General features: G+C 36.4%; 9 protein-coding genes across 9 annotated transcripts; 6 read left to right on the forward strand and 3 right to left on the reverse strand.

Annotated features, from left to right (window-relative positions):
- Positions 1–589: 589 nt before the first annotated feature.
- On the forward strand, positions 590–2,056 carry RHIMIDRAFT_231125 (ketol-acid reductoisomerase). The gene is made up of 3 exons (XM_023607685.1): positions 590–752; positions 804–1,242; positions 1,308–2,056. The coding sequence occupies exons 1-3, from the start codon at positions 642–644 to the stop codon at positions 1,940–1,942; spliced, it is 1,185 nt and encodes a 394-aa protein (XP_023461974.1). The 5' UTR covers positions 590–641; the 3' UTR covers positions 1,943–2,056.
- Positions 2,057–2,080: 24 nt separating this feature from the next.
- On the forward strand, positions 2,081–3,803 carry RHIMIDRAFT_241778 (uncharacterized protein; the record flags this gene model as incomplete). The annotated part of the gene is made up of 4 exons (XM_023609644.1): positions 2,081–2,558; positions 2,628–2,672; positions 2,727–2,886; positions 2,939–3,803. The coding sequence occupies 4 exons, from the start codon at positions 2,081–2,083 to the stop codon at positions 3,801–3,803; spliced, it is 1,548 nt and encodes a 515-aa protein (XP_023461975.1).
- Positions 3,804–3,860: 57 nt separating this feature from the next.
- Positions 3,861–4,964, reverse strand: RHIMIDRAFT_77059 (phosphoesterase; the record flags this gene model as incomplete). The annotated part of the gene is made up of 5 exons (XM_023615672.1): positions 3,861–3,967; positions 4,016–4,273; positions 4,330–4,505; positions 4,559–4,688; positions 4,740–4,964. 5 exons carry the CDS (start codon positions 4,962–4,964, stop codon positions 3,911–3,913), a joined length of 846 nt encoding a protein of 281 aa, XP_023461976.1. The 3' UTR covers positions 3,861–3,910.
- Positions 4,965–6,987: 2,023 nt separating this feature from the next.
- RHIMIDRAFT_269471 (uncharacterized protein) lies at positions 6,988–8,548 on the forward strand. The gene is made up of 5 exons (XM_023612137.1): positions 6,988–7,517; positions 7,585–7,756; positions 7,806–7,873; positions 7,930–8,291; positions 8,348–8,548. The coding sequence occupies exons 1-5, from the start codon at positions 7,178–7,180 to the stop codon at positions 8,441–8,443; spliced, it is 1,038 nt and encodes a 345-aa protein (XP_023461977.1). The 5' UTR covers positions 6,988–7,177; the 3' UTR covers positions 8,444–8,548.
- Positions 8,549–15,342: 6,794 nt separating this feature from the next.
- Positions 15,343–17,142, forward strand: RHIMIDRAFT_208286 (histidyl-tRNA synthetase; the record flags this gene model as incomplete). The annotated part of the gene is made up of 4 exons (XM_023607045.1): positions 15,343–15,564; positions 15,613–15,960; positions 16,014–16,530; positions 16,589–17,142. The coding sequence occupies 4 exons, from the start codon at positions 15,343–15,345 to the stop codon at positions 17,140–17,142; spliced, it is 1,641 nt and encodes a 546-aa protein (XP_023461978.1).
- A 52-nt stretch (positions 17,143–17,194) lies between these two features.
- On the forward strand, positions 17,195–19,040 carry RHIMIDRAFT_77131 (adenine nucleotide alpha hydrolases-like protein). Its single transcript, XM_023615673.1, has 7 exons — positions 17,195–17,281; positions 17,360–17,434; positions 17,493–18,361; positions 18,425–18,550; positions 18,613–18,674; positions 18,729–18,856; positions 18,915–19,040. The coding sequence occupies exons 3-7, from the start codon at positions 17,582–17,584 to the stop codon at positions 18,968–18,970; spliced, it is 1,152 nt and encodes a 383-aa protein (XP_023461979.1). The 5' UTR covers positions 17,195–17,281; positions 17,360–17,434; positions 17,493–17,581; the 3' UTR covers positions 18,971–19,040.
- RHIMIDRAFT_241786 (uncharacterized protein) lies at positions 18,978–20,721 on the reverse strand (the record flags this gene model as incomplete). Its single annotated transcript, XM_023609645.1, has 8 exons — positions 18,978–19,058; positions 19,162–19,365; positions 19,418–19,576; positions 19,627–19,977; positions 20,033–20,203; positions 20,258–20,307; positions 20,360–20,472; positions 20,540–20,721. The coding sequence occupies 8 exons, from the start codon at positions 20,719–20,721 to the stop codon at positions 18,978–18,980; spliced, it is 1,311 nt and encodes a 436-aa protein (XP_023461980.1).
- A 61-nt stretch (positions 20,722–20,782) lies between these two features.
- Positions 20,783–22,611, forward strand: RHIMIDRAFT_269512 (uncharacterized protein). Its single transcript, XM_023612138.1, has 5 exons — positions 20,783–20,950; positions 21,000–21,230; positions 21,286–21,386; positions 21,438–22,463; positions 22,514–22,611. The coding sequence occupies exons 2-4, from the start codon at positions 21,104–21,106 to the stop codon at positions 22,197–22,199; spliced, it is 990 nt and encodes a 329-aa protein (XP_023461981.1). The 5' UTR covers positions 20,783–20,950; positions 21,000–21,103; the 3' UTR covers positions 22,200–22,463; positions 22,514–22,611.
- Positions 22,329–23,125, reverse strand: RHIMIDRAFT_241788 (uncharacterized protein; the record flags this gene model as incomplete). The annotated part of the gene is made up of 7 exons (XM_023609646.1): positions 22,329–22,463; positions 22,514–22,611; positions 22,662–22,734; positions 22,788–22,854; positions 22,901–22,931; positions 22,981–23,043; positions 23,095–23,125. The coding sequence occupies 7 exons, from the start codon at positions 23,123–23,125 to the stop codon at positions 22,329–22,331; spliced, it is 498 nt and encodes a 165-aa protein (XP_023461982.1).
- Between the last annotated feature and the right edge of the window lie 1,253 nt (positions 23,126–24,378).

Here is a 24,378-nt window from a genome sequence, read left to right on the forward strand (position 1 = left end):
CGTGTTTATTATAGAGATGCAATTATTAAAGAGTTTTCCGACGAAAGGTGATGATCTTGACAGTTACACGAACCAAGTCAAGAATTCTTCAGCAAATAATAAAAATAAATGTCAACCAACATCCTATTGCTCTAACAAAGCATAAATAAGAAGATATTACTAAAGTCATTGGAGATACATTGAAATCTACGGCAGAAGAAACAAAAAATGACAAAGATGTTCATTGCCCAACTTTCAGCATCTTGGGCATCTCATTGGCACTCATTCTGTAAATCGTTTTGATACTGTTATCGTCATTATCTTTAAAGGATTACAGTAATAACTAAAAAAATAATCGAGTCAAATCCTCCAAAGCTGTATGGTTTCATGCTGACAAGACAAATCAATTTACTCATTATTTTTAACTTCAGTAACAAATAAGCACACAAGCGTGAACCCTAAAAGCAGTTGGAATGACTCACACCAATCAGAGAAGTGGATTCAAAATATGCATTGATGAGAGATAAGAAATGAGCTTATTTGATTGGACGATTTAGTTTATATAACAGATGAGTTAAAGAATACCCAAAATCTATTTAAACAATCCAAATTGATCAACGTTTTCTATTTTTCTTTCCCTTTTTTTATAAAAAAAAATACAAATGGCTTCTCGTGCTTTTACTACTGCTCTTCGTTCCGTTGCCCGTGCTTCTTCTCGTTCTTTGGTTAGACCCATGACAATGATGACAGCCCGTTTAGCTGTCAAACCTATCGTAAGCTTATATATTAAAAGAGAAAGTAAGGGAGACTAACATCTATTAAAGATGACTACTCAAGTTCGTGGTATGAAGACGTTGGACTTTGGTGGAACAAAAGAAACTGTCTATGAACGATCCGATGTCCCCAAGGAAAAGCTGCTCGAAACATTCAAGAACGACACGATCGCCGTTCTCGGTTATGGTCCTCAAGGTCGTGGTCAAGCCTTAAACTTGCGTGACAATGGTGTCAATGTGATCATTGGTCAACGTGAAGGCAAGACTTACCAACAAGCTATTGATGAAGGTTGGGTTCCCGGTAAGAACTTGTTCCCTGTCCTTGATGCTGTCGAAAAGGGTACCGTTGTCATGAACCTCTTGTCTGATGCTTACCAAACTGAAATCTGGCCTCAAATGAAGCCCTTGTTGACTCCTGGTAAGACTCTTTACTTCTCTCATGGTTTCTCTATCGTCTATAAGGATCAAACAAAGATTGTTCCTCCTAAAGGTAAAAGGAAAAAAAAAAAAAAAAAAAAAAAAAGAGAAAAAAATAGAGACTAAAGTTCATCCTAGATATTGATGTTATCCTTGTTGCTCCCAAGGGTTCTGGATTCACCGTCCGTCGTCTGTTCCAAGAAGGTCGTGGTATTAACTCATCCTTCGCTGTCTACCAAGATGCCAGTGGTAAGGCCAAAGAAAGAACTGTTGCCTTGGGTATCGGTATCGGTTCCGGTTATATGTACGAAACCACATTCGAAAAGGAAGTCTACTCTGACTTGTTTGGTGAACGTGGTGTCTTGATGGGTGCCATCCAAGGTTTATTCCAAGCTCAATATGAAGTCTTGAGAGCCAATGGCCACTCTCCCTCTGAAGCATTCAACGAAACTGTCGAAGAAGCCACTCAATCTCTCTACCCTTTGATCGGTGAACGTGGTATGGATTGGATGTACTCCAACTGCTCTACAACTGCCATGCGTGGTGCTCTTGACTGGTGGAGACCCTTCCACGATGCCTCCAAGCCTGTGTTTGAACAACTCTATGAATCCGTTCGTAATGGCTCAGAAACTGCTCGTTCCCTCGAAAAGAACTCTCAACCTGATTATCGTGAAAAGTTAGAAGAAGAACTCCGTGAGATTCGTGAATCTGAAATCTGGAGAACTGGCAAGACCGTTCGTCAGCTTCGTCCTGAAAATGTCAGCAAGGATTAAATTTGTAAAGTTGTATTTTGAAATATAGATTATTTCTGGATTCCCCCTCTTCAATTTGTAAAATAAAAAAGCGAATTTCTCAGTTATAAAATGACCGAACTGTGTGTCTTTTTTTTCTTTTTTTTTTTTTTTTGTCATATGAACATTAGAGACGAGAGAGGGTCATCCTTTGAGAGGATCATTAAACGTACCCGACGTTCCATTTGGTTTAAATTTAGACGTACATCAAGACTACACCTTGTTGCTTTATTCACACTATTGACCTTACTCTATTTCTTTCTTAATCGTTCTACTTCTTTAAAGAAAAAATCTAAAATAACAACACTCGGCAATCAACCAACATATGAGCAACACAACACATCTTGTTTCGCCACTCTGTGCAATCCTTCCAACAAGTGCTCTACTTGGTTACCTAACCGACCCTACGACTGGTCTGAACTTTCTCAAGCAGGCATCTTTCGCGATCTGGCAACGATCCAAGTTGAGTTTGGCTGTGAGTTAAAGATCAAATTGGAAAGTGAGAGAAGTGAGTGGATGACATTGCCTACTGGGAAAAAAGTTAATTGTGAAGGATATGATACGAAATGCGGAAACCTTGTTGCGATCGATTTGAAAGGTTAGAATAAAGTTAAAAGGTAATCCTTGTGTTTATTGACAGCTCTTCCTAAACACACATATACACCAGCCAATATCCTGATTCTTGCCATCCAGCTCAAGCAAAAAATGCAAGGTAAAATATATATACATATAAAGAGAAAGAGAAAAAAAGTCTAACAAATATCAGATCCGTCTACTGAAGGACAGGAGATTGTCATGGTGCATCATGGGCAAGAAAGTTCCAATAGAAATGTTGATGTAAGCCTTATTAGTCAATTCTCAGTCAATCGATTAGAGCCATTTGTTGAAGTGATCGAATCCTGGCAAGGTCCTATCTCTGTAGCAATGTAAGCTTTGATGTACACATTATGAAAAAAGATATATTGATACTTCCTCTAGATATCTTACCCAATCGACAGATATTGATACACTTGTTCAATTTTTAAAGACATCCAAAAACCTAGACTTGTATTCTCGACTAACCATAACGTTGATTAAACCAAACTACCTTGATCCCGAACATCTGGCGTACCCGATCAACAATTTACGCAACATAGCAATCACACAATCTACCACAGAATACATCTTTGTCACAGACGCTGATTTTGTACCCTCGAATAATTTATATACCTTTATACGATCAAGACTGATACCCTACGTGATCTATCAATCCGGCAAAATTCCTCCAACGGCCTGGGTCGTGCCTTGCTTTGCCATCCGTGAGGCCTATGCTCAGTTACCGATCCCAAACACATACAACGAACTACGTCGGTTGGTGGGCCAAAACGTGGCCTACATTACAGATCCAGGTGCGGGTCATGGCCCAACATTGGCAGTCGAAATTGCCATGGTACGACCCTTGTTGATGGGAAACCCACTCGCATACGAAGTTTGCTACGAATCGCAATGGGAACCCTACTACGTCCTGCATCGATCAGCCCCTCTTTATGATGTGCGGTTCAGAAACCAAGGCGGCGATAAACAGTCGCATGCATTACATCTCAATGCAGAAAAGTACAGGTTTATGGTCCTCAGAGAAGTCTTTATGGTTCATAGAGATCATTCGAAGATGATTTGGCCTTCAGGCGGCTTTGAAAAGAGTCAAAAGGAGGCCAAGACGTGGAATTACTTTAATGAATTCATGAATGAAATTCAATCAATTTATGGGCGAAACTCACGATGGCCTCGTGGATGTAGTGCGATGGCCATTGGATGGCAGGACCAAAGACGGGATGTTGTTGGTTTGGCAGCAGGCGCAGTTTAATATTTAATGTCATATAAAACCATGATCATTCTTGTTTATTGAATAGAAAAAAAAAAAAAAAATAGAAAACATCAAAAACTTTATTTGAAGAAACCAGCTTCATTTCTCTAAATTTTAATAACCTTGGCCTTTTTATCATTTTGACCCAAATCACCAAGATTCCACTATAGAATAAAAGTCAGTTACTGAAAAAAGATATCATGACAACTTACGTTATCTTCAATCGTTCTAAGCAAAGAATAATGATTGTATTTGGTATGATCTGTCTTTTTGTTACTGGACGGATGGAAATCGGGACCAAACAAGATGGTCAAGACCTTGTTATCATCAGAACCACCATCATCTTCATCAAATGTTACCACAAACATGGTGTTTTCACTAAATGCCTTTTCATTAATACGGCTCGTCAAGAACTTCTTTAACCATTTTGAGGCGTATCCCATATTTGTATCGTGTGCATCGTTATTTAACTAGGATTAAAAAGTAAGATTTAAAAATATAAAGAAATGCATATACAAACACCTACATTGGGAGTATAGAATACAAATTGGGGCACACTGTTGCTTTTGATATCCTTGTCTAACTGCTTTGAATTGACAATCTTTGCACATCTTGACTTGTTATTTTGAATGTTCTTGAAGGAAATAAAGGGATTATGTTTACGGGCATATGGTCCAATATCCATTTCCTTATTGCATCCACCTTTTTTATATTGTCAGCTTCAATTTCTAGAATTGCTTTTTATATATCTTTACCAGGATAGTTTTCTTGATATGTTTTCCAAGAGATGCCCTTGGCCTCTAACAGATCAACGATTGTTTTCCTATTGATGTTAGACTCGTCGTCCTCATTAGTTCCTTTTGTAGATCCGCTGATTAAGGCAATCTATAGAGATAAAATCAATAAACAAATATCTCTTCTTGTAAAAAAATTTACATAATTGGGCTGTGATGGATGAGTAGTTGCCAAATAGTTGGTAAGAGCAAACCCCTTATATTTTGAGGTTAAAGTAGACAAGTACTTGTCCTTTGCTGCCACCTTATAATCTTGATTTTCAAAAATGATAATCACCACACGGTCAAAATATTTGCCCTTGGTAGAAGCAGGCCGAGCAAAGACGAGAGCCAATTGAAGTAGTAGAATAGCGAGGGCGAATTTCATGTTGATCTTGATTTGAAAGCAGATCAAAATTGTCCTTTCTTTTATATATCTATTGTTTTCCTTGTACAAATGAGCTTAATTAAACACAAGGTAACTTTTACATGACCTAAAGAAGAGGGTCCCACTTATTAGCGCTTAATTAGGACCTATTCCCCTTTCCTATAAGTGCACTATCGATTTTGAAGCACCTTTTTTTTCTATAATGAAATAGCTTGCATTAATTATTTTTACCAAATTTAGTAAACGTAATCAATTTGTGCCTCCCCACTGAAAGTATATATTCCTCTGTTTGTTTACAATTATATTCTCTTGTTGCTGTTATTCCTTGAAGAACTTTTTGTAGTAAATACAAGCTTATCATTGAATGCAAGTATTCATAGAGAGAAGTTTCTGACTTTATGTAATTGTAATCATAGTTACACCTTAATTGTAATTGAATCCCCGATTTTGTGTTTGCTTGTACAGTCAATGCTAAAGTTGACGAAAGGAAGACAAAGGATGTGGTACTCCCAGTCTCATGGCTGGTCTGACTTTTTGGCTATATTTAAATATTCTTCAATTTAACTTTTGTAAAGAAAAAAATACCTTGCACGTCTTAAAGAGCTTATATAATGGCCTGAGTATTTATTCATAATACGAAGTAGTGCTAAAGTTGACCAAAGAAAGACAAAAAATGTAATATAAGATTTGTACCTTATATTCCTGATCTGACAATCATTGGATAGTGTATATATCATTCAATTAAACATGGAACGACATTATATCTATATGGTATCAATGACACCTATTCTTTTTTGTATAGTATTTTGTTAGCCAGCATGTTGTCATTGAGCTTAACTACTCTCTGGACATCACTTATAGCTGCAAATATCCAATTTGCTTTATACTGACATGTCCTTAGAATGCTTATTTTTTTTTAAAAAAAAAAACACTTATAATAACCAATATACATTAACTTTAAAGACGTGATATTCAATAATTTATTTACAAACATGTTTCAATTGTCATTTCATCAATTTGTTCCGGCAGCAGAAGACCATAATTACTTTGGTCAATTGCAGATAGTATCAATTCTGCACCTAATCTTATATTTGCTATTTGATCATCTTTTAAACGGTATGGATTTTCTCTATAAGAGCGATAACCAGCAAGAAGATTGGTCACCTTAGCTGTTTGATTATCTCGAGACGTAGAAGAATGTTCTGTAACAACTCTGTTTTCAGCAGCAGTGTTAATAGCATCAACTTGAACAATCGAGTCTACTTGCTTAAATGATACGATGTTTTCTTATAAATGAAAGTAGGTTTTACTATAAGTTATTTACAAATACGTAAATCTTGCAATTTGCCTTTAAAAGGAGTTATTCCAGCATGTAAACGATTGAGCAGATACATATGCTTACAGGCGATGTTATTGTAAATGAAAAATGTCGAATTAAATTGTACAAAATACGCTACCATCTCACAGTATATGTAACAACCTTGCTTGCTGAAGGACTTTATATTGTGTACGAAATAGTTTCTGTCTCAATCCTATCCAACATTAACGAAATGAAGGCATTCATTGCAAACTTGGAGGACTTGTTGCCCGTTAAAACTATTCGTAAAAAATGCGTTGAAGTCAATGACAACGTGGAGCAATTTAAAAAGAAAGGAGAAGTTTACAAACAATCTGTCAGTTTGTAAAAAGAGGAAAAGACAAATAAAGGTATTGTTCCTATGTGTTCATATCATTGACTATTGTTACGCTGGGTATTGTTCTTTTCACCGCTTGCTGTTATACATATTCATTTCAAGTATAAATAATTACTTTCTGTTATTTAAATAAAGGAAGACTTTCTTTACCACAAGAGTCTCAATAGTAACTCACAAAAACACTAAAAGTACCGAGCCATTTCTATTTGCCTTCTCGCATGTTTTGCATCAGTACCAACGCTGATACCTTCAACAAACTTTCATGATCCTTCATTCCCTGCAAGAGATTACTTGATGCATACGATGTGCTCATTCGATGGTAAAATTCATTTTAAGCTTCATTCGATATTCTAATTTGGTCTTTCCTGTATGCTGTTTTTTATGAAGGGTATTCTATCCAACACAGCTAAATTTGTAACAATTGTGACTTACAGTCACTCCTGCACATTTAGATTTTCCGATTATGAACACATAGGGCACCACTAAGAGTAACAGGATTTTTTTTAACTGTAGTATTCAATGTCATTCTTAGACATCCGTGCAAGAACTGCATTTAGACCATTAGGAACAAATTTATCGTTTAATTTTGGCCATTCTTCAAAAAGACTATGCCCAGTTAAACCTACTATTCGTAACTACGCCACACCACCTATAAAATACCGTTTTCCTTCGTCAGCTGGAGATGGATATCAGCGATTTAAAAGCAGTGCAAACCAATCTTTTTACATGTCTAAACGGTTATGGATATTCACTGCTACAGGTGTTGTTATTTACGGCGGATACTATGTGACTCATTTAGAAAAAGTGCCAATTAGTGGCAGAGTGAGATTCATGAGCATAACTCCAAAACAGGAAGAAGGTATCCACGCGTGCGTGATGAGCCCTTTGATATGATATGTAACATAAGATATTAATCGATAAAATAGCGATGGCTGTTATGGCATACAATGATGTGATGCGGCAGTTTCATAATCGTATCTTGCCTCCAAATCATCCATATACTTTATTTGTTAAACGCGTTGCTAAAAGACTAGTTCAAGTATCAGGCATGGAGGACTTGAAGTGGGAATTTTACGTTATAGACTCTCCTGAAAGAAAGTAAAGTGAAATAGGAAACAGGTAACGGTTACTAAGCTTTTCTGTTTAGTGCCTTTGTGCTTCCAGGTGGCAAAGTGTTTGTGTTTACAGGCATTTTACCAATTGTCAAAAATGAAGGTAAATATTCGAAATGGAATTGTGTATCAAATGATGAACATATTTTGCGGCTGTAGATGGAATGGCAGCTGTTCTAGGTCATGAAATAGCGCATCAGCTTGCTCGTCATAGCGCTGAAAAAGTCAGCGTCACCAAGATTATTTTCGTGATGATGCTTACTCTACAGTTATTTGGAATAGACACATCGTTCTTATTTAACCAATTCACTCTGAACTACTTAATGATGAGCCCGTTCTCTCGTAAATGCGAGACAGAAGCCGATGTGATAGGATTACAGCTTATGGCACAGGCATGCTTTGAGCCTAGAGAATCACTAGAAGTGTGGAGACGAATGTCAGCAATTGACAAGAATGAGCCTCCTCAATTTTTGAGTACCCATCCCAGCCATAAAAATCGTGTTGAACGTCTTGCACAAGAGGTACAGTGATACAGGAGCTGAAAAGTATGTACAACCTAACGGTGGATTTATTGTAGATGCCTAATGCGTTACAAAAGCGCGAAGATGGTGATTGCTCAAGCGAGATGCGGGTATTTGCTGATATGTTTAGAGATGCGCGTGTACGCTGGTAATTCGATACATTCAAGTCGTAAATAAACAATGTATTTTACAGATACTGTACTTGTGGGTCTTATCTTTGCGTACATAGTTTATGTAGACATAAAAAAATACTTGATTTATACTATGTCAACCTATTTTTCATATTTTTTTTTTTTACGTTCAAAATGAAACAAAGCAAGAAAAGAGAAAATGTACATTGCTTGTCATTAAAATCCTTTTTAACTATATGCAATATTCCCAGAAAGCAAAGTTGCAAGGAACACGTCCTGATGCATTTGAATAATTATCACCAAGCGCTACACGATTGATACCATGTCTTTGCAAAAGGACACAACACAGATAAGAATGGCTAAGGCTAGGCAGAATGCATTATGGCTTTATATATTTAGTATGTATATTGTTAACTCAGAAAGAAAGGTTCGTTTGCCGTCTTTTGGATACACGTTTTTATTGTCCCTTGCTTTCTGAGCTTATGCATTATTTTTTCCAAGACAAATTTATACAAAAAGCACATTAGACACCTTTCTCTTTCTTGATTTTTTTATTTATTCAAAAATAAAAAAAGGCAGCGGATAAAGACAAGCAAAAAGGTTGCATGTGCTCTTAGAGTTTATGCATTTCAGCAGCGCCTAGGCTCACTTGTTTAGTTTATAGATTGTTTTTCTTTGTTTTTATATAAAAAAAGAAAGAAAAATATAATAAAATATGAAATATTGTAATAAAATGTTATTACTTCATTTTTATGAAATGTTTAACTAAGAGATTTTAAAGAATGTAGTGAAAAATTTAAAAAAAAAAATATAAAAAAAAGCAAATATTTCAAAGAGCCCTTTTTTGTTTCTCTTTATTATATGTTCATCATGTGAGTATTATCAATCTGTATATCATTGTTGTTTTTATAGCCGCAATTAATGCTATTCTGACGCTTGTTCAATTTTTTACTCTTATGAACACTTTTATCCTTAGTGAACATAAAGCAATTGGTGCGAAAAAGTACCGCAGACCAAGGAGTTGTATGTTATTCAGAAAGGAAAAACGCAAATACATAAGTGATTTAAAAGACCAAAAAAGCAAAAACACTATGCACCAAATGATCTTTTTATCATAAGATAAAAAACTAAAATATTCTCTAACGAGGAACAAGATTGACAAAAAATAAAAACTTACAAAAAATGTAAAGCACCTAGAATACAGATAAAGACAACATATAAGTTTTTGAAACTGTTCAATTTTACATGTTTAACACGTGAGACAAGCTAACTTGTAAGAGAATATATACACTTTTTTCAGAAATTATTCGCGCACAATTTAAAACCATTAGAAGCTACACTTTAGTCGACTATCAATCCTTTCTTTATTATTAAAAAAGCAGTGAAGCTTGTCTTTTTGAGAAAAGAAAAGATAAATGTGGTCAACACTTATAAATAATACGTAGTTGATAAATTAACAGAGACTTTGTTTAGATAGCCTGATCTTGACTTCTTTTTCTTTTCTTTTCTTCTTTAGATGAAAAAGCAAGACCAGCTATTCCTTAGCTGGCCCTAAGGTATATTATATTCTTTACTCTTGCAAGAAACTGATATGTAGTATTATAGATCACAATCGAAACTAACCCGATGTTGGCTGGGGATAGCTTGGTTCTTACCAAATTTTGGTCCCATACATTCCTTCAGCCCCTTTCGCTCCTTTGGCCACACACTCTCTCTATGCTCTCCTCTATGCTCTCTGTGCTTGCTCTTTTCAGGCTGGTTATCGCCAACCCAACCCAGAATACACTTTTGGTAAGATATTAATAATCTGTTTTACAAGCTTACTTATTTTTCTTGTTTCTCTTTTTCTCTTATAGGCTCTCTTGTTTATAATGTAAGTATTTAATATTAAATTAATAACTGATTTACTAAATGGCTCTTTTATATCTCATTCTTTTGCTTCTTGTGAGCTTTCTTTTCTTCGTTTTCTGAAATTATCATTTTTTTCATATCAGTATGCGAATAATTTGTGAATAAAGCGTAATAACAAATATCCAGAATATGTAGACCATCCTGAGTAGTCTAACTTGACTGCACAGTCCAAAGCATGACCTGTACGCAGTATTGAGAGTTTTCAATAAATTCCTTTGTAAATGGCTTTCATATATTCATTGCGGGATGCTACGTATGTAAAAGCTATTAATAAACTAGTTGTTTATATATAAGAATTTGTTACTGATTTGAAAATGTAGTTTATTTCAGTAAATGATTTAACAAATAGAGTATAAATTGGCGATATATGTAATATGTCATGTAGTAAATTTTAAATAGCTTGTAAGCAGGAACATGTGTAAAAGTAGCTGTGCACTTATGCGTATCATTGTTCTTCATTCTGACAAATAGCCTTGACAAAAGGAAAAACTAGTCTTTATTGGTAATACTTGTAAAATGGAATACCATTGTGTTCTTCCATGCGAATAATTTGTCTGCTTTATGGACAAACACTTGTATTTATTTGGTAATTGTAAGACATTTTACAACTCAGCATGTCCTTTTAATGTATACATCCTTGTTAGAGCTGAAGACTCAAAATATATAGCCATCAAATGTGTATGTTAGATATCGCATATGGATGATGTACCTTAAAAGAATATATCAAAATACTGAACATAATATCTGGATACGTTCGATTGATCAACATCAACAGTAAATTTCGTATATCTCAAGATGCCCTTCATTCCTTTGATTAGTTTATTTTCATCAGCTGATTTCTTGGTTAAGGTACAGTTATTCTGAATTTCTCCATAAAATTCAACTAATAAAGGTGCTAGTTTTTGGTTAAAATAACGAATTTTATTTAATTAAACGCCCTATTGAGCACAATAAAAGACTACCCGGAAGAGATCAAAAGGTCAGTAATGGAGACTAAAAAACTTCTTCTGGGATCAAGGGTAGAGAACGTACTGGCGAAAAGGTACATGGTACAATCAGTTGCGATGGAAACGCTTTGGTGTCAAAAAAGCTTTTCTCAGTAAAGAAGCGTGCAATAACACATTGAACAGAAGCACTAGTACAACGAATAGCGCGAATCAGACGATCTGCGAAAGTGCCAAAGGCCATAGTCGACCTTGTCTTGGTGACTCCACTTGGGACACACTGGATCACGCAAATTTGCGGGATCCAGGGGATCGTACCCACTGCGAACAGTAGTTGCAAACTTATTTAGTTGTGAACGAAGCTCAGTCCCATAGTCATTGTGAATAAGTAGAGCAACGAGGTGGTGACCCGAATAGTGTATATCGAGAATACGGCTGCTATTGGTATGCAGGCGTCATAGTCGGCTACGTAATTGACTGAGGGGATACGGCGCTGGACAGGAACATAAAGGTATTTAAAATCTTGATGTGCAGAAGGAGAACTGTATGTACGAGCAGCAGCAGCTTGGCTTGGAAGACGTTTCGTAGCAGTTGGCCTTGCAACCTTAGTTGGCGGAGGGAGCTCAGAATCCGGAGGGGAAGGTCGCTTTTGGAAGGGTTGACGTTGCCATGATGATTCAGGAGGACGGGTGACAGCGTAAAGATTGGCGGCGGGCAGTTCAATGGCAGGAGAAACCTGAGCTAGACGCTCGGAGAGAGGTATTTTCTTGCTGGAGTCGAGCTATTTCAGCCTTGGCAGCAGAAAGTTCTGCTTGTAGTTACTTCAACGCTGTCGTAGTATGGATGCACCTTCCAATTAAGGTAAAAAGTACCGAAAGCGATAACCACGCTCATTTTCTTATTCGCAACGTGCTTTTTCGTTGCACTTATTCATTACCATGGAAACGCAAAACGAATACCGCTGACGTGTTTGATGAGATAATCATTATAATAATTCGAGTATAATCTTACAGTAGAGCATACATTCTACTTTACATTCTTCTATCGCATCTGATAAGAATAACGTATAATAATAATAACTATTGTAGCTACTAGTATAACAATAACAATATAAGCATAAATAATATCAGTGACGACAATAATATAAATAGCGATCATAAACTCTCTACCCATATAAAACGCGCACGTGCTTTATTTAAATAGTGTGCAACTCTTTTTCATAAAGAATGTATTTCGCAAGTTGTCGACTTAATTGCATTATTTCGAATAATACCAAGCTGGATACAACATCCTCGCACCCATTGGTGGAATGGCGTTTTGAAAAATACTTTTTTTTTTTTCCAACTCACAGTCAAATAAATAAATTGAAAAATTATAATCGTACAGTTAACGAATATATGCTCGACCTTACGTGGATTATCACTTTGCAAGAGGTACCGTAAAAGGTCAAAATTTATTGTTCTTCTTTGTTGGAGAAAAAAATTGTAGGTGAACTTTAATTTTGCGTATTGTTATAGTTAACTATCTATAGCCTAACAGGACTGAGATGAAAGCTGGCGTTTCAACGCCTTCGAAAAAAAAGCGTGTTAATATCAGCTATGGTCTTCAAGCTTTCGGAAATAGTAACACATTTACTAATACTACTATTAACGACAATGTAATATTACTGGCATTTTATGATAAACTTAATTGAAAACTTACTTGAAATCTTATTCACTTTTAAGGATGACAGACAAAAAGAGGAAGAAAAGAAAGATGAAGAGGCTAATGAAGAAGAAAATAAGGGGAAAGAGAAGAAATAAGAGGCAAATGAAGAGACAGCCAGCGTTTGGAGCGTTTGGGTTCGATTTATAGAAAATAACGAAAACTTCCACCCTTATAGGTAAATATGCTGTTTTTCTTTCACAAAAAATATACTGAAAGGATATTGCTATCATTGTCTTTTATAGTCCTGAGGACCACAGTGTCATTAGATGTGGTAATGGTGTTTCTTATCGCCCAAATTTGGATGAAAACACATACCAACAACGTTTAAAGGCACATGTGGAAAAGACCTTTTCTTTGTCCAACGTATGCATACCATATATCAATAAAGCTTTCAACAGCGTAAGTCATCATATGAGTGCATATCCATAATTTACCAGACCACGTCTAATTTAGCAATGAATGATATAGGAAAATAATTCCGACTACAAGAAGGCCGTAAGAAATATCCTTCCTTGCGAAAGTGATGACAAGCCTATGTTCAATATCTTGGAAAGTCTATTTCGAGCAACGAAAGTAATTTTTCGTTAATTATGGAGCAGCTTAACTTTATAAACAAAAGTTTGTGCCCGAATTGAGGGTACCTTTTTATTATATGGAGAGATTTTTAGTAAATTTGACTAACCACCCACTCAGATATTATCCTCCAAAAATAACAAAAGTAACGTTTTGCTCTGATATAATTGTTTTTCATAATCAACTATATAGATTTAATAGAGTAAAAGGCAAAAAAGGGAGATATATTTTCAAATAGGCATATATTTTTTGTTTATAATTGTGCTGGACCATATATGATAGTTTATGTAATGATATAATTATATGTATATCTGTATATAGATATAGCTTTCTCTCTACACATTTAAAGATCAAGGATGAATAATCTACCTTCAGTTCTCTGTTTGTGTATCTTTTCCTAAAAGTTGTCAGTAAATCCTTGGCGGAGACGATCAACTGATGCAAAGCTGGGCTTAGGCCCGGCGAGACACCTGTGATATTATTGTAGAATTTAAGGGAATAGTGAAATACAATCGAATTCTACACAAGTATTTCATTGATGAAGATTAACAAATAGATAATAGCTCGCCTTATATACTTTTCGTTTTACCACAGAATGTGTCGTTATAAAAGATATGTAGCTTATATCATAATTCGCTCTCTTGATGCTTTGACAACATATTCTGTCAGGATTGTAATGTGAGCTTATTAAGTGTTGTATACTTAATTGAACCTCCGGGTGGCATATATACCATTCTCACCATATATTCACTAAAGTACTAAATATCAATACGACAACAAGAGTAAAAAATGGAAGGGAAATTAATGAGTAGAGTTATCGACGGGAAGCTAAAGGAATTGCTTTAACCATACAAGAAACTTTTGACCATAGGGACGCTTTATAAGGATCAGTTTGTTATGATGCAATTGGTCTAATTCATATAGTATGGAGCATATAATCGACCATCGCTGAGACCAGGTGAGGGCTAGATTTGGAGGAACTGAAGGACGTAAAGGAAGGATATTCAGAAGGAATGACAATGGATCTCGTATAGTTTCAGGCATAAACAGACGTCGGCGCACATCAAGGCAACTAATAGCGTGATTCTTAGATAACTGCTGCATTGGGTGCTTGGGACATGGTTGAGGTTTGCCACCAGGAAGCCAGCCTAGTCTCTAGCGTATACAGCGACTGCGCTCTGACTTAAACATGGGCAATCAGAGTATAGTACCCAGAGAGATCGATCGACGGCAGTTAGAAAGCAGTTTGAAGTTTCGGCATCGTTGGCGGATCTCCATATTCTGTTGCAAAAAGCGTCGTTTAGCAGCCTTGAGTGAGCGAGTGTCAGGTTTCTCAGTAGTAGACAGCACCGTTTTCTAAAGCGATGTACGAGAGAGAGCGTCTCGTTGGCTTCCTTTGGTATTGCGAATATAAGGCAACGGACAAGCAAGTAGTGCATCTTCTGACAAATATAAGGAGCGGAAGAGGAACTGTACCTGCAGTATACTGATTCGTTCAGACATGAGGGGCAACTTGGACATGTGGAGCATAACCGACATCATTTTTTTAAAAACTGCGACAGCTTAAATTTTTTAAGTGCCACATCGTTTTGGCAAAAGGTGTATTACTTTGACCGTCCAACTATGAGTAGTTTGACTCATATTATCACATAATAGCTGAATCATTTTTATAATACAAAATATACAAATATTTTGATTGAATTAAATCTGAATATAAAAGGAAAGAGTCATCTCAGTCACGACTTTCAAAAACTTTTTTTTTTGTACCTTTTTAATATTACAGCCATGTCAGATACGCAGCAACAGAAGAAGTTAGAATTAACTCAATCTATTGAATCTCAAGGACAAAAAGTACGTCAACTAAAGGCAGAAAAGGCAGAAAAATCAGTTATTGATGCTGAAGTGGCTGCCTTGCTTGACCTCAAGAAACAATTAGCTGTTTTGGAAGGAACTGACGGCAAGTCCGGTAAGGCTACCAAAACCAGTTTTACACTCAAGACACCCAAGGTAAGTTGCCCACGTTAAATAAATCATTGTTCCTCATTTTTTTAATAGGGTACCAAAGACTATAATGATAAAGATATGGCTATTCGTGAAAAGGTGTTTAGTACCATTACCCAAGTATTCAAGAAACACGGTGCTGTTACGATTGATACTCCTGTATTTGAACTCAAGGAAATTCTTTCTGGCAAGTATGGTGAAGACAGTAAATTGATTTACGACTTGGCAGATCAAGGAGGAGAAGAATGCTCCCTTCGTTATGACTTGACTGTTCCTTTTGCTCGTTTCTTGGCTATGAACGGTAAAGAATATCAAAACTTTAAGCGATACCATATCGCCAAGGTGTACCGTCGTGACCAGCCCGCAATGACAAAAGGTCGCATGAGAGAATTTTATCAATGCGTAAGTTATTTTTAATTGTTAGAATACAAAAAAGCTTACCCTAAAGCTTCTAGGATTTTGATATCGCTGGTGTTTATGATCCTATGATTCCCGATGCTGAAATCTTGAGAATCCTATGTGAAGCATTGACCAATCTGGATATTGGAAAATTCACTGTCAAGATCAACCACAGAAAGATTTTGGACGGTATCTTTGAAGTATGCGGTGTTCCAGAGCAAAGCATTCGCCCTATTTCTTCTGCTGTTGACAAGTTAGATAAGCTTCCTTGGGCTGATGTCAAGAAGGAAATGGTTGAAGAGAAAGGATTGGCCCCTGTATGTGCAGATAGAATCGGCGAGTATGTCAAGTTGAAAGGGAGTCGTGAATTGTTGGATACGTTAAAGAAGGATGAAACATTGATGAAGAATGCAAATGCTGCAGCTGGTGTGAAAGATATGGAACTCTTATTTGACTATTTGGATGTTTTTGAAGTCACTGAAAAGATGTCATTTGATCTTAGTTTGGCAAGAGGATTAGATTATTATACTGGTATCATTTACGAAGCTGTTACTGAAAAGTCTGCTCCTCCTAGTAACGTATCACGACGACAGCTGAAAATCTTACAGTAGAGACTAATACATTTATGTAGAACTCGCCGAAGGTATTACATCTAAAAAGAAGACAAACTCTGATGAATTAGATGAATCTACTGTGGGTGTTGGATCTATTGCAGCTGGTGGACGATACGATAATTTGGTCGGTATGTTCTCCGGTGTCAACAAGAAGGGTGTTCCTAACCTTCAAATCCCATGTGTTGGCGTATCTCTTGGTGTCGAACGTATCTTTTCTATTTTGATGTCCAAGCAAAAGTCAGAAGAAATTAAGAGTAATGAAACACAAGTCTTTGTGATTGCTGTTGGTGATGGATTATTAAAGGAAAGAATGCAAGTCGCTAAAGAGTTATGGGACGCTGGTATCAAAGCATCTTATATGTTTAAGAACAAACCCAAATTAGATAAGCAATTTGCAGCATGTGATAAGGACATGATTCCATTTGCAGTGATCATTGGTAAAGACGAGTTAGATAAGGGACAGGTGCGTATCAAGGATATGAGATCAAAGGATGAAACTCAGGGAGGAGGTGTTACCATTCAACGTGCTGATATGATTCAAGAACTAAAATCTAGACTTTCTATTTCATAAAAATAAAAATACTATCAGGACACACAGTCATTTCCCGTTGCTTTATTCCTTATTTGGATTTAAAGCCACCTTTACAGAAAAAAAAAAAATTGCGATCCTTTCCTAGTCGAAAGACACAATAATGACTCAACATGACTTTGTTAGTATCGGATAACCTTATCATATACACTCTGGTTGTTCTCTTTATCATATTAACAATTTGACATGTCATCAGAAGAAAAAAAAAAAGAAAACTATAAACCCTTTTCATCAAGAATGTTTCTAATAAAAAAAAGGGCTGGCGTCACAACATGTATAAAAATGTCAATAGCTAAACACAACATTGCACGGGCTTATGCAGTTGCTATTAGTTCATGAGGGCAGGACAAGTCTAAGTGAATAAGGAATGGGAGCAAACGGGAAATAAAACTGCCGATAGCTGGAGTTCAAAAAGAATATAATGCAGGAAATAAAAATTTTCTGTATGAAAGGGTATATAAACGTCACCGTTCTTTTCTCAATTCTACTTTCTTTTTTTTTTTCAACAGCAACAGACTGCGAACCAATGATGACAAAGGAAGAAAAGCAGAATGTAACACCCATAGTGACACTGAATGGTGATGATCACCCATTGACTACAGAAGAACCATTTCATTCGGATGAATTAGAGAAAAAATTCAAAGACATGAATTTGCCTCATCCGGAAGATAAAAAGATACCACCTGCCGTTATTATCGAAAAGGAAGATCCAAATAAACTTATTTTGCCTGAGCCAGTGCCTAATGTGGCAAAACCAAATGAAGAGGATGAGGAAGAGGACGTGATGGACGACGAACTCTATAGGATCACAGAATCCAATCGATACATTCCTTATGAAGAAATACTTCCGCCGCCTATTTTAGGAAGAGTTAAATCACTTCGAAGTCAAGACGTGGATATCAGAAGACACCTATTGGTGTTTGCAGATAAGCCAAGTATCACAAGGAAATCGGATCGGATCATTGTAAGAAATCAATACGGAGCTGGACCGGACGGTAAATTGGCTGACAACCTAAAACCGAAAAGAAAGCAACGATCCTACCTCGTTGCTTGTGATTTCAGTGACGAAAGTTTTAATGCTATCGAATGGACTATGGGCACGATGATGCGTGATGGTGACCATCTTCATATTGTTACTGCAGTCAATAGAGAAGATAATCCAGACACTGTGAAACAGGCGGGACTATCTTTATCAAAAGAGGTATATATAAAAAAATGTGCGTATGTGTAACAGTTTTAACAAACACACGAAAAAAAATTATAGCTGGACAAAGCATCTGAAGCAGTAACAGAAGAAGCTAAAAAGACACTTGGACAAATGTTGTTATTTGATGTTACCTTGACTACATACGCTATTTGTGGAAGAGTCAAAGACGTCTTGACGCAGCTGGTAAAGACCAAAAAAAAAAGTATAAAAAACAACACGTCATTTAATAAATAAATTTTATATAGATCACCGAATTATCCTTGACAATGGTTGTCTGTGGAAGTAGAGGTCGAGGCACAATGAAAGGGTAAAATGGAATGGAAAATAACGGAAAAAAAAAAAATAACTCATGTTCTTTTAGACTATTTATGGGTTCTGTTTCAACTTATCTTGTACACAAATCACCAGTTCCTGTTACGGTGATTAAACCTCAGAAAAAGAAAAAGGCAACAGAAAAGAAGAAAGTCAAGGCCGCACCATTGAGTGAGAGTAAGTATAGAGAAAAAGGTTATGTATTCGGTTTTATTAAAAATATAAAAAACAATAGGTATGCAAACAGGCCAATTGGCAGTAGATGAACTAAGTACAAAGGCAGCAAAATAATCTATTATTATTCATCCACCGGAAGATCCATTTCTTCATCCACAAAATGTTCACTCATCATCGGTCCAGTAGAACTCAATGTCATAAACTATTTAGAAAGTAAATAATAGAAGTAATAATAGTAGTAGTTTAGTAAATAATTATGCGTAATACCAATATTGTAAAATAAACCATTTATTGTACATGCTTACCTTTACTTGAAAGTCTCTGTTTAATGCTTCTAATTTATCCATCAATGAGATTCTTTCATTAATCATGGTAATGTTATGGATAGAATCCTCCAATTTCATCTGTTTGCGTACTTCAGTCTCTTCCTCTTCTTCGTCTTCGAAATGAACCATCTTTTCATAGTCATTAGTTATTGAAATAGTTGCCTTGATCTCATCTTGAATAATCTAATGCCATATTAATCACATCAATAGTGCACAAAAAATAGTCGATTCTTACCATCTCAACCAATATTTTTTCCAACTCTTCTGATGTAATCACTCCAATCCTTTTTGTCATATCACTCAGTCCAACTGTGATATAGACATAAGCCAATTGCTTGATCTTTTTTCTTAAAAGCGACTGGAAGCATTGTTTGACGAGCCCAGTATTCCTTTCCTTAAAATAACGCGTTATTAAACAAGGGCCGAATGTTTTTATAAAATTACCGATTCAAATATATTGGATGACTTGGTCGCAATATCTCTAAACCCTTGAATATCTGTATTGACAAACGCTTCTGCCAGGTTTTGATAAACACCTGCTTGTGTTTTGCAGGCCTTTTCTACATGATTCGCTGTACATTTCGGTAAAGCTCCCGATCGTCCCTCATAGATGAGTGAAACCAGTATAAACTTTCTGTAAGCAGCTATTTGTATCGCGCTCACAACCCTTTGCGTTGGTGCAGAGATCACTACAGTCAAAAATTCCAAGGCTCGATCAAAGTTTTTGTTGGCAATGTAGACAATAGCGCCATAGTAATAGTATTCCAATACATCCCGAGGCTTGAGATCATGTTTCTATTATGCTTATCAGTCATCTTTTTTTATATATGCCCTAGCGATTTTTTTTTACTGATTTTTCAATGATCTGAATGTCACATTCTAGGAACTGAAGAGGATAGGTATAGTTCTTTGCTTTTATACACGCCTTGACAAATGGTGCATGAAGCGAAGTCAGGGTAACGCGAGATCCTTGAGTATATCTATCAATAGCCATTACAAAGCTTTGAAGAGGTAACAATGGCTACAACAAATGCTTTAATATATCTTCTTCCATATGCCCTCTTATAGAACCTACCTCCTCTGTTACTTCAGCAAGATGTAATAATGAAAAACCAATAAACTTGACTACATATACAACCCTTCAGATGACGTCTATAAAATAAAATAAACAACTTACACTGTCTTGGTGATGATGCAATCTGTGCAGGATCAAACAATTGAACAAAGCTGTTCAAGAGCGTAAAGTACTCTGCAGCATTTACTTTTGTTGCATAAAGACATTTTGCATTTCTATATAACAATTTTCCCTGCGCATGTGAGTTGAGATAAAAAAAGAGATGAGCAATGGATACATTACAGGAAATACAAGTAGCCAATGGAATGAATAGTAGGATTAAGCACATTTAGTGTTTCTCTTGGAACTTGTGCAAGTTGTTCTATTGATAACTGGTCAAGCGTAGACACTACCTGTGTCTCATTTCCACCAGCAACAATAAGTGCAACTATTTCGTCAATCCTCGGTCTCTGTTCTTGTTGCATAATTTTAAAAAGAGAGAAAAGAAATGCGATCTTTTTTTTTTTTTTTTTTACTTTTTATAATGTCCAATCTATCACAATTATTAACCATCAAATTATGGGAAGAGATCGAGTTTGATCAGTACTCGAGCAAGTCAAAGCGTAACTGGGAAATAGAGGAACAGAAGTTACGAGAACTCCAAGCATTGCCTCCACTCAGTAGAACCGATCCTAGTAATATGAATGTTAAAAGGTTAGCTATAACTGATTGTTTGCTACATGTCATAAACCCGACTTTATAGTTTACGAGATCTCGATTTGCAGCAACAGTTTTGGGATTACATCATGAATAGAGTAACGCGTCTTCCTTCCTTCCTTTTCAACAAACTAGTCTCACTTTATTTAGATGTGGAACTTGGATAAACCTGAATGTAAGGAAAGCTGGGAACCTATTGTCTTTGATTTTAGAAAGTTAAGAGAAGGTATCATTGCCTCCTACTGGAGTAACGGTGATATTGGGTTTGCAATACAAGGTAAATGGGCTATAGCCATATGGATACGAACTTTATATTGATATCAGCTATCTAGTATTTGAATGGTCAGTTAATGCAGCACTAAAGGCACAAAACTTTGAAGAAATGTTTAAATGTCTGAGAGGATTGGTAGATGAGCTCTATCCGCTTAAAGATGTAATAGAAAATGATGTTTAGTGTATATAGATCATTGACAACTGCATATAGAGCGCTAAAAAGACTTATTTCATCGTACTTGATACCCTTTATTTTTGCTGTTACCTTAAGGATATGAAAGTCGTGATGAATCGATTGGAATTGATGAAAGATATTGATACAAAAGAAACCAAGTTTGTCAAGAAGCTCATTCATTATATCTTTGTGTCTGAAAACCCTCTAAAGTACTTCGAACTCTATCAGCATGCACCCTATCTAACTTACAAGGTGATTATGGAGCACTATCACGATACAATCCGAACTAGGGCGATAAGGACACTGAGAAAGGCTTATCTATCCGTGTCTCTTGAATGGGCAAAATGCTGGTTAGGACTAGAGCAGGAAGTGGATGTTGTGCCATGTATCAACAAGCTTATACCTTGCGTTGATCGCGTTGATGTCGATCGTCAAATTGTGTATTTCATAAAGAGTATTAGAAAGAGACATGTGGCGACCAATGGTGCACAAAGGACTCCCACAACCAGCCCAAAAATGGCAGCTACGTCAACTGCGCAAGCAGCAGAACCAAGTACAATGCCAAATTCGCCCATTACATCTTTCACCCAGTCAACAAGGGAACCCCCCGAGAGATCCTATGCAAGGCCAATCATGAATACTCCACAACAACAAAAGGTGCCAAGTATACCCAGTCCAACAAGAAACATCAAAGACGTGAATGAACCAACTGTGATGACTGATAGCGAAAAAATCGCGCTTTATGAAAAAAAGATGCGAACCATATTGGATACTCTAAGTTCAGACGATTGGAACTGATGGCTTCTTGTATATCTTTTCTTGTTTTCCCTGCTTATGAGCAATCCATCTTGCTGCTGTGAACAAGAAATCACTTAACCTGTATTTATTACACATTAGTAACAATAACAATAACAATAAAAGTTTTCTTTATGTTTGCCTGTTTAGAAATATCAACACTGAGTCATCACATATTTGAGCTCGAGACAAAGGCTGAACATGTCTTTCTGCACGTCTGCATACAGATCGAGCAATGTGCAAACTTGCGCTTGCCTTTCCCCCAGACTATGTACACATGACTAAGTAAAATGTATAAAGAGATGATTGTGTCTTACGGGCAATATGAATTGGGTGAGTCTGGGCAATTCGGTATCCATTTCATCGATCCATTCCTCTAATTTGTTTACATGAACCATATCAAATGCTGTACGATCTAGGAGACCCATTAGATTATGCTCTTCCTACTATAGCCGTAATATTTACTTAAACGAGATTCACTTGATTGTTGACGAGGAGTGGCAATATTTGAACCAATATCTTGTAAAAGACATTGTATCTACTAAAGAGCATAAGAAAAACATCGATGATTCATTAATAATTAACTATTACCGTAGTCAATCTATCAACCAGATAAGGGCCCCAGTGTGCATCATCTTCAAGGAATTCAATAGCCATGCTTTTTTTTGTAAGTACTATACACATAAACGTTTATTTTTCTTTACCCAATATTTGACGTAAGCTCATCCGTTGTACCTAATATACAGTTTAATATCGGTTTTAAACAAGACAAAGTGCATATAACCCAATGCTTCAAATATCTCATCGTCTTTCTGTCTTCGTTCTCCGTTATAAAGACTCGACGTTCCTATAGTTACTGTTTAAGATGTATATTTTATTTAGTTGCGCCCTTAGTAACCTTGATCACCAGTCTTTGTGTAGATCTTCATTGTAGACCTTTATTTTAATTAGCATTTCATTTCTTGTCATTAAGCTGAAGGGGACTTACACAAAAAAAAAAGTGCTGCAAAGCTTTTTGTGGAGAACAAGAAATTTCTCTCTTATGCGTGACACAAGCCTTTCATCTTGTCTCTGTCATTTTAGACACTTTTTTCTTGTCAATGGCTGTTTTCTTATGATAGATTTTTTTACTGTGCTCCCTCTCTTTTTGAACGAGTTTGGCATATATATATACAAGAAGTTCTCTTTGGTAGGAACTGAGCCTCGGATTTCATGAAACCACTGTTGGTTGTTGAAGCTCTTGTCGCTGTTAAGGTATATTATACCGCAGTCATGAGTCTTTGGGTTTTGCAATAGTTGCATTATTTAAAAAGCGACAAATGGCTGGACGGATTGCAACTTGGGAAAGTTCTGTATTGTGTATTTTTAGAAAAAAGCGAGAAAAACGTGGGTAGATGACATTGGCTATCGTAGCTGAAAGACAAAGCCCCACCTCTTTTAGTTGATTCCATTGTGCAAAAATAAACTCGACTGCCCCCAAAAACACGACGTGTTTTGCTCTAAATGTTCATGGATAGTCGTCATGTTGTACTTCGGTACAAAACCAAACATTTAAATTGCCATTTCTTCCCTTTTTTTTTTTTCCTCTCTCTCTCTTTCTTTAACTTTAACTCATTCCCCTTTTTAATATGGCTTTAACAGAGAAACAAAAGATGCTAGCAGGAGAGTACTATCATCCTGGTGACTCTGAACTGGATAAAGATAGAAAAAGAATTCGAGCTCTTTTACATGAATACAATGCTACAATAGACTCAGCTAAGCGTTCAGAACTAGTTCCTCACATATTTGGCTCTTTTGGAGAGCGTTCTTATGCCCTTCCAAACTTTCGTTGTGACTATGGCTACAATATCCACGTTGGCAAGCACGTAGAGATCAATTATGACTGTACCTTTTTAGATATTGCTAAAATTACCATCGGTGATTATACTCTTTTTGGACCCAGTGTACATATCTACACTGTCAACCATCCCTTGGATCCTACTGAAAGAAGAACTGGCGTTGAGATTGGAAAAGAGGTCAAAATTGGACACACCTGCTGGATTGGTGGAAATGTCACAATCTGCCCTGGCGTCACTATCGGTAATGGAGTCACCATTGGTGCAGGTTCTGTTGTTACAAAAGATATCCCTGATAACAGCGTTGCTGTTGGCAATCCTGCCAAGGTTATCAAAACAATCACACC

This window comes from Rhizopus microsporus (assembly GCF_002708625.1).
Source record: "Rhizopus microsporus ATCC 52813 unplaced genomic scaffold scaffold_25, whole genome shotgun sequence".
Classification (NCBI taxonomy): domain Eukaryota; kingdom Fungi; phylum Mucoromycota; class Mucoromycetes; order Mucorales; family Rhizopodaceae; genus Rhizopus; species Rhizopus microsporus.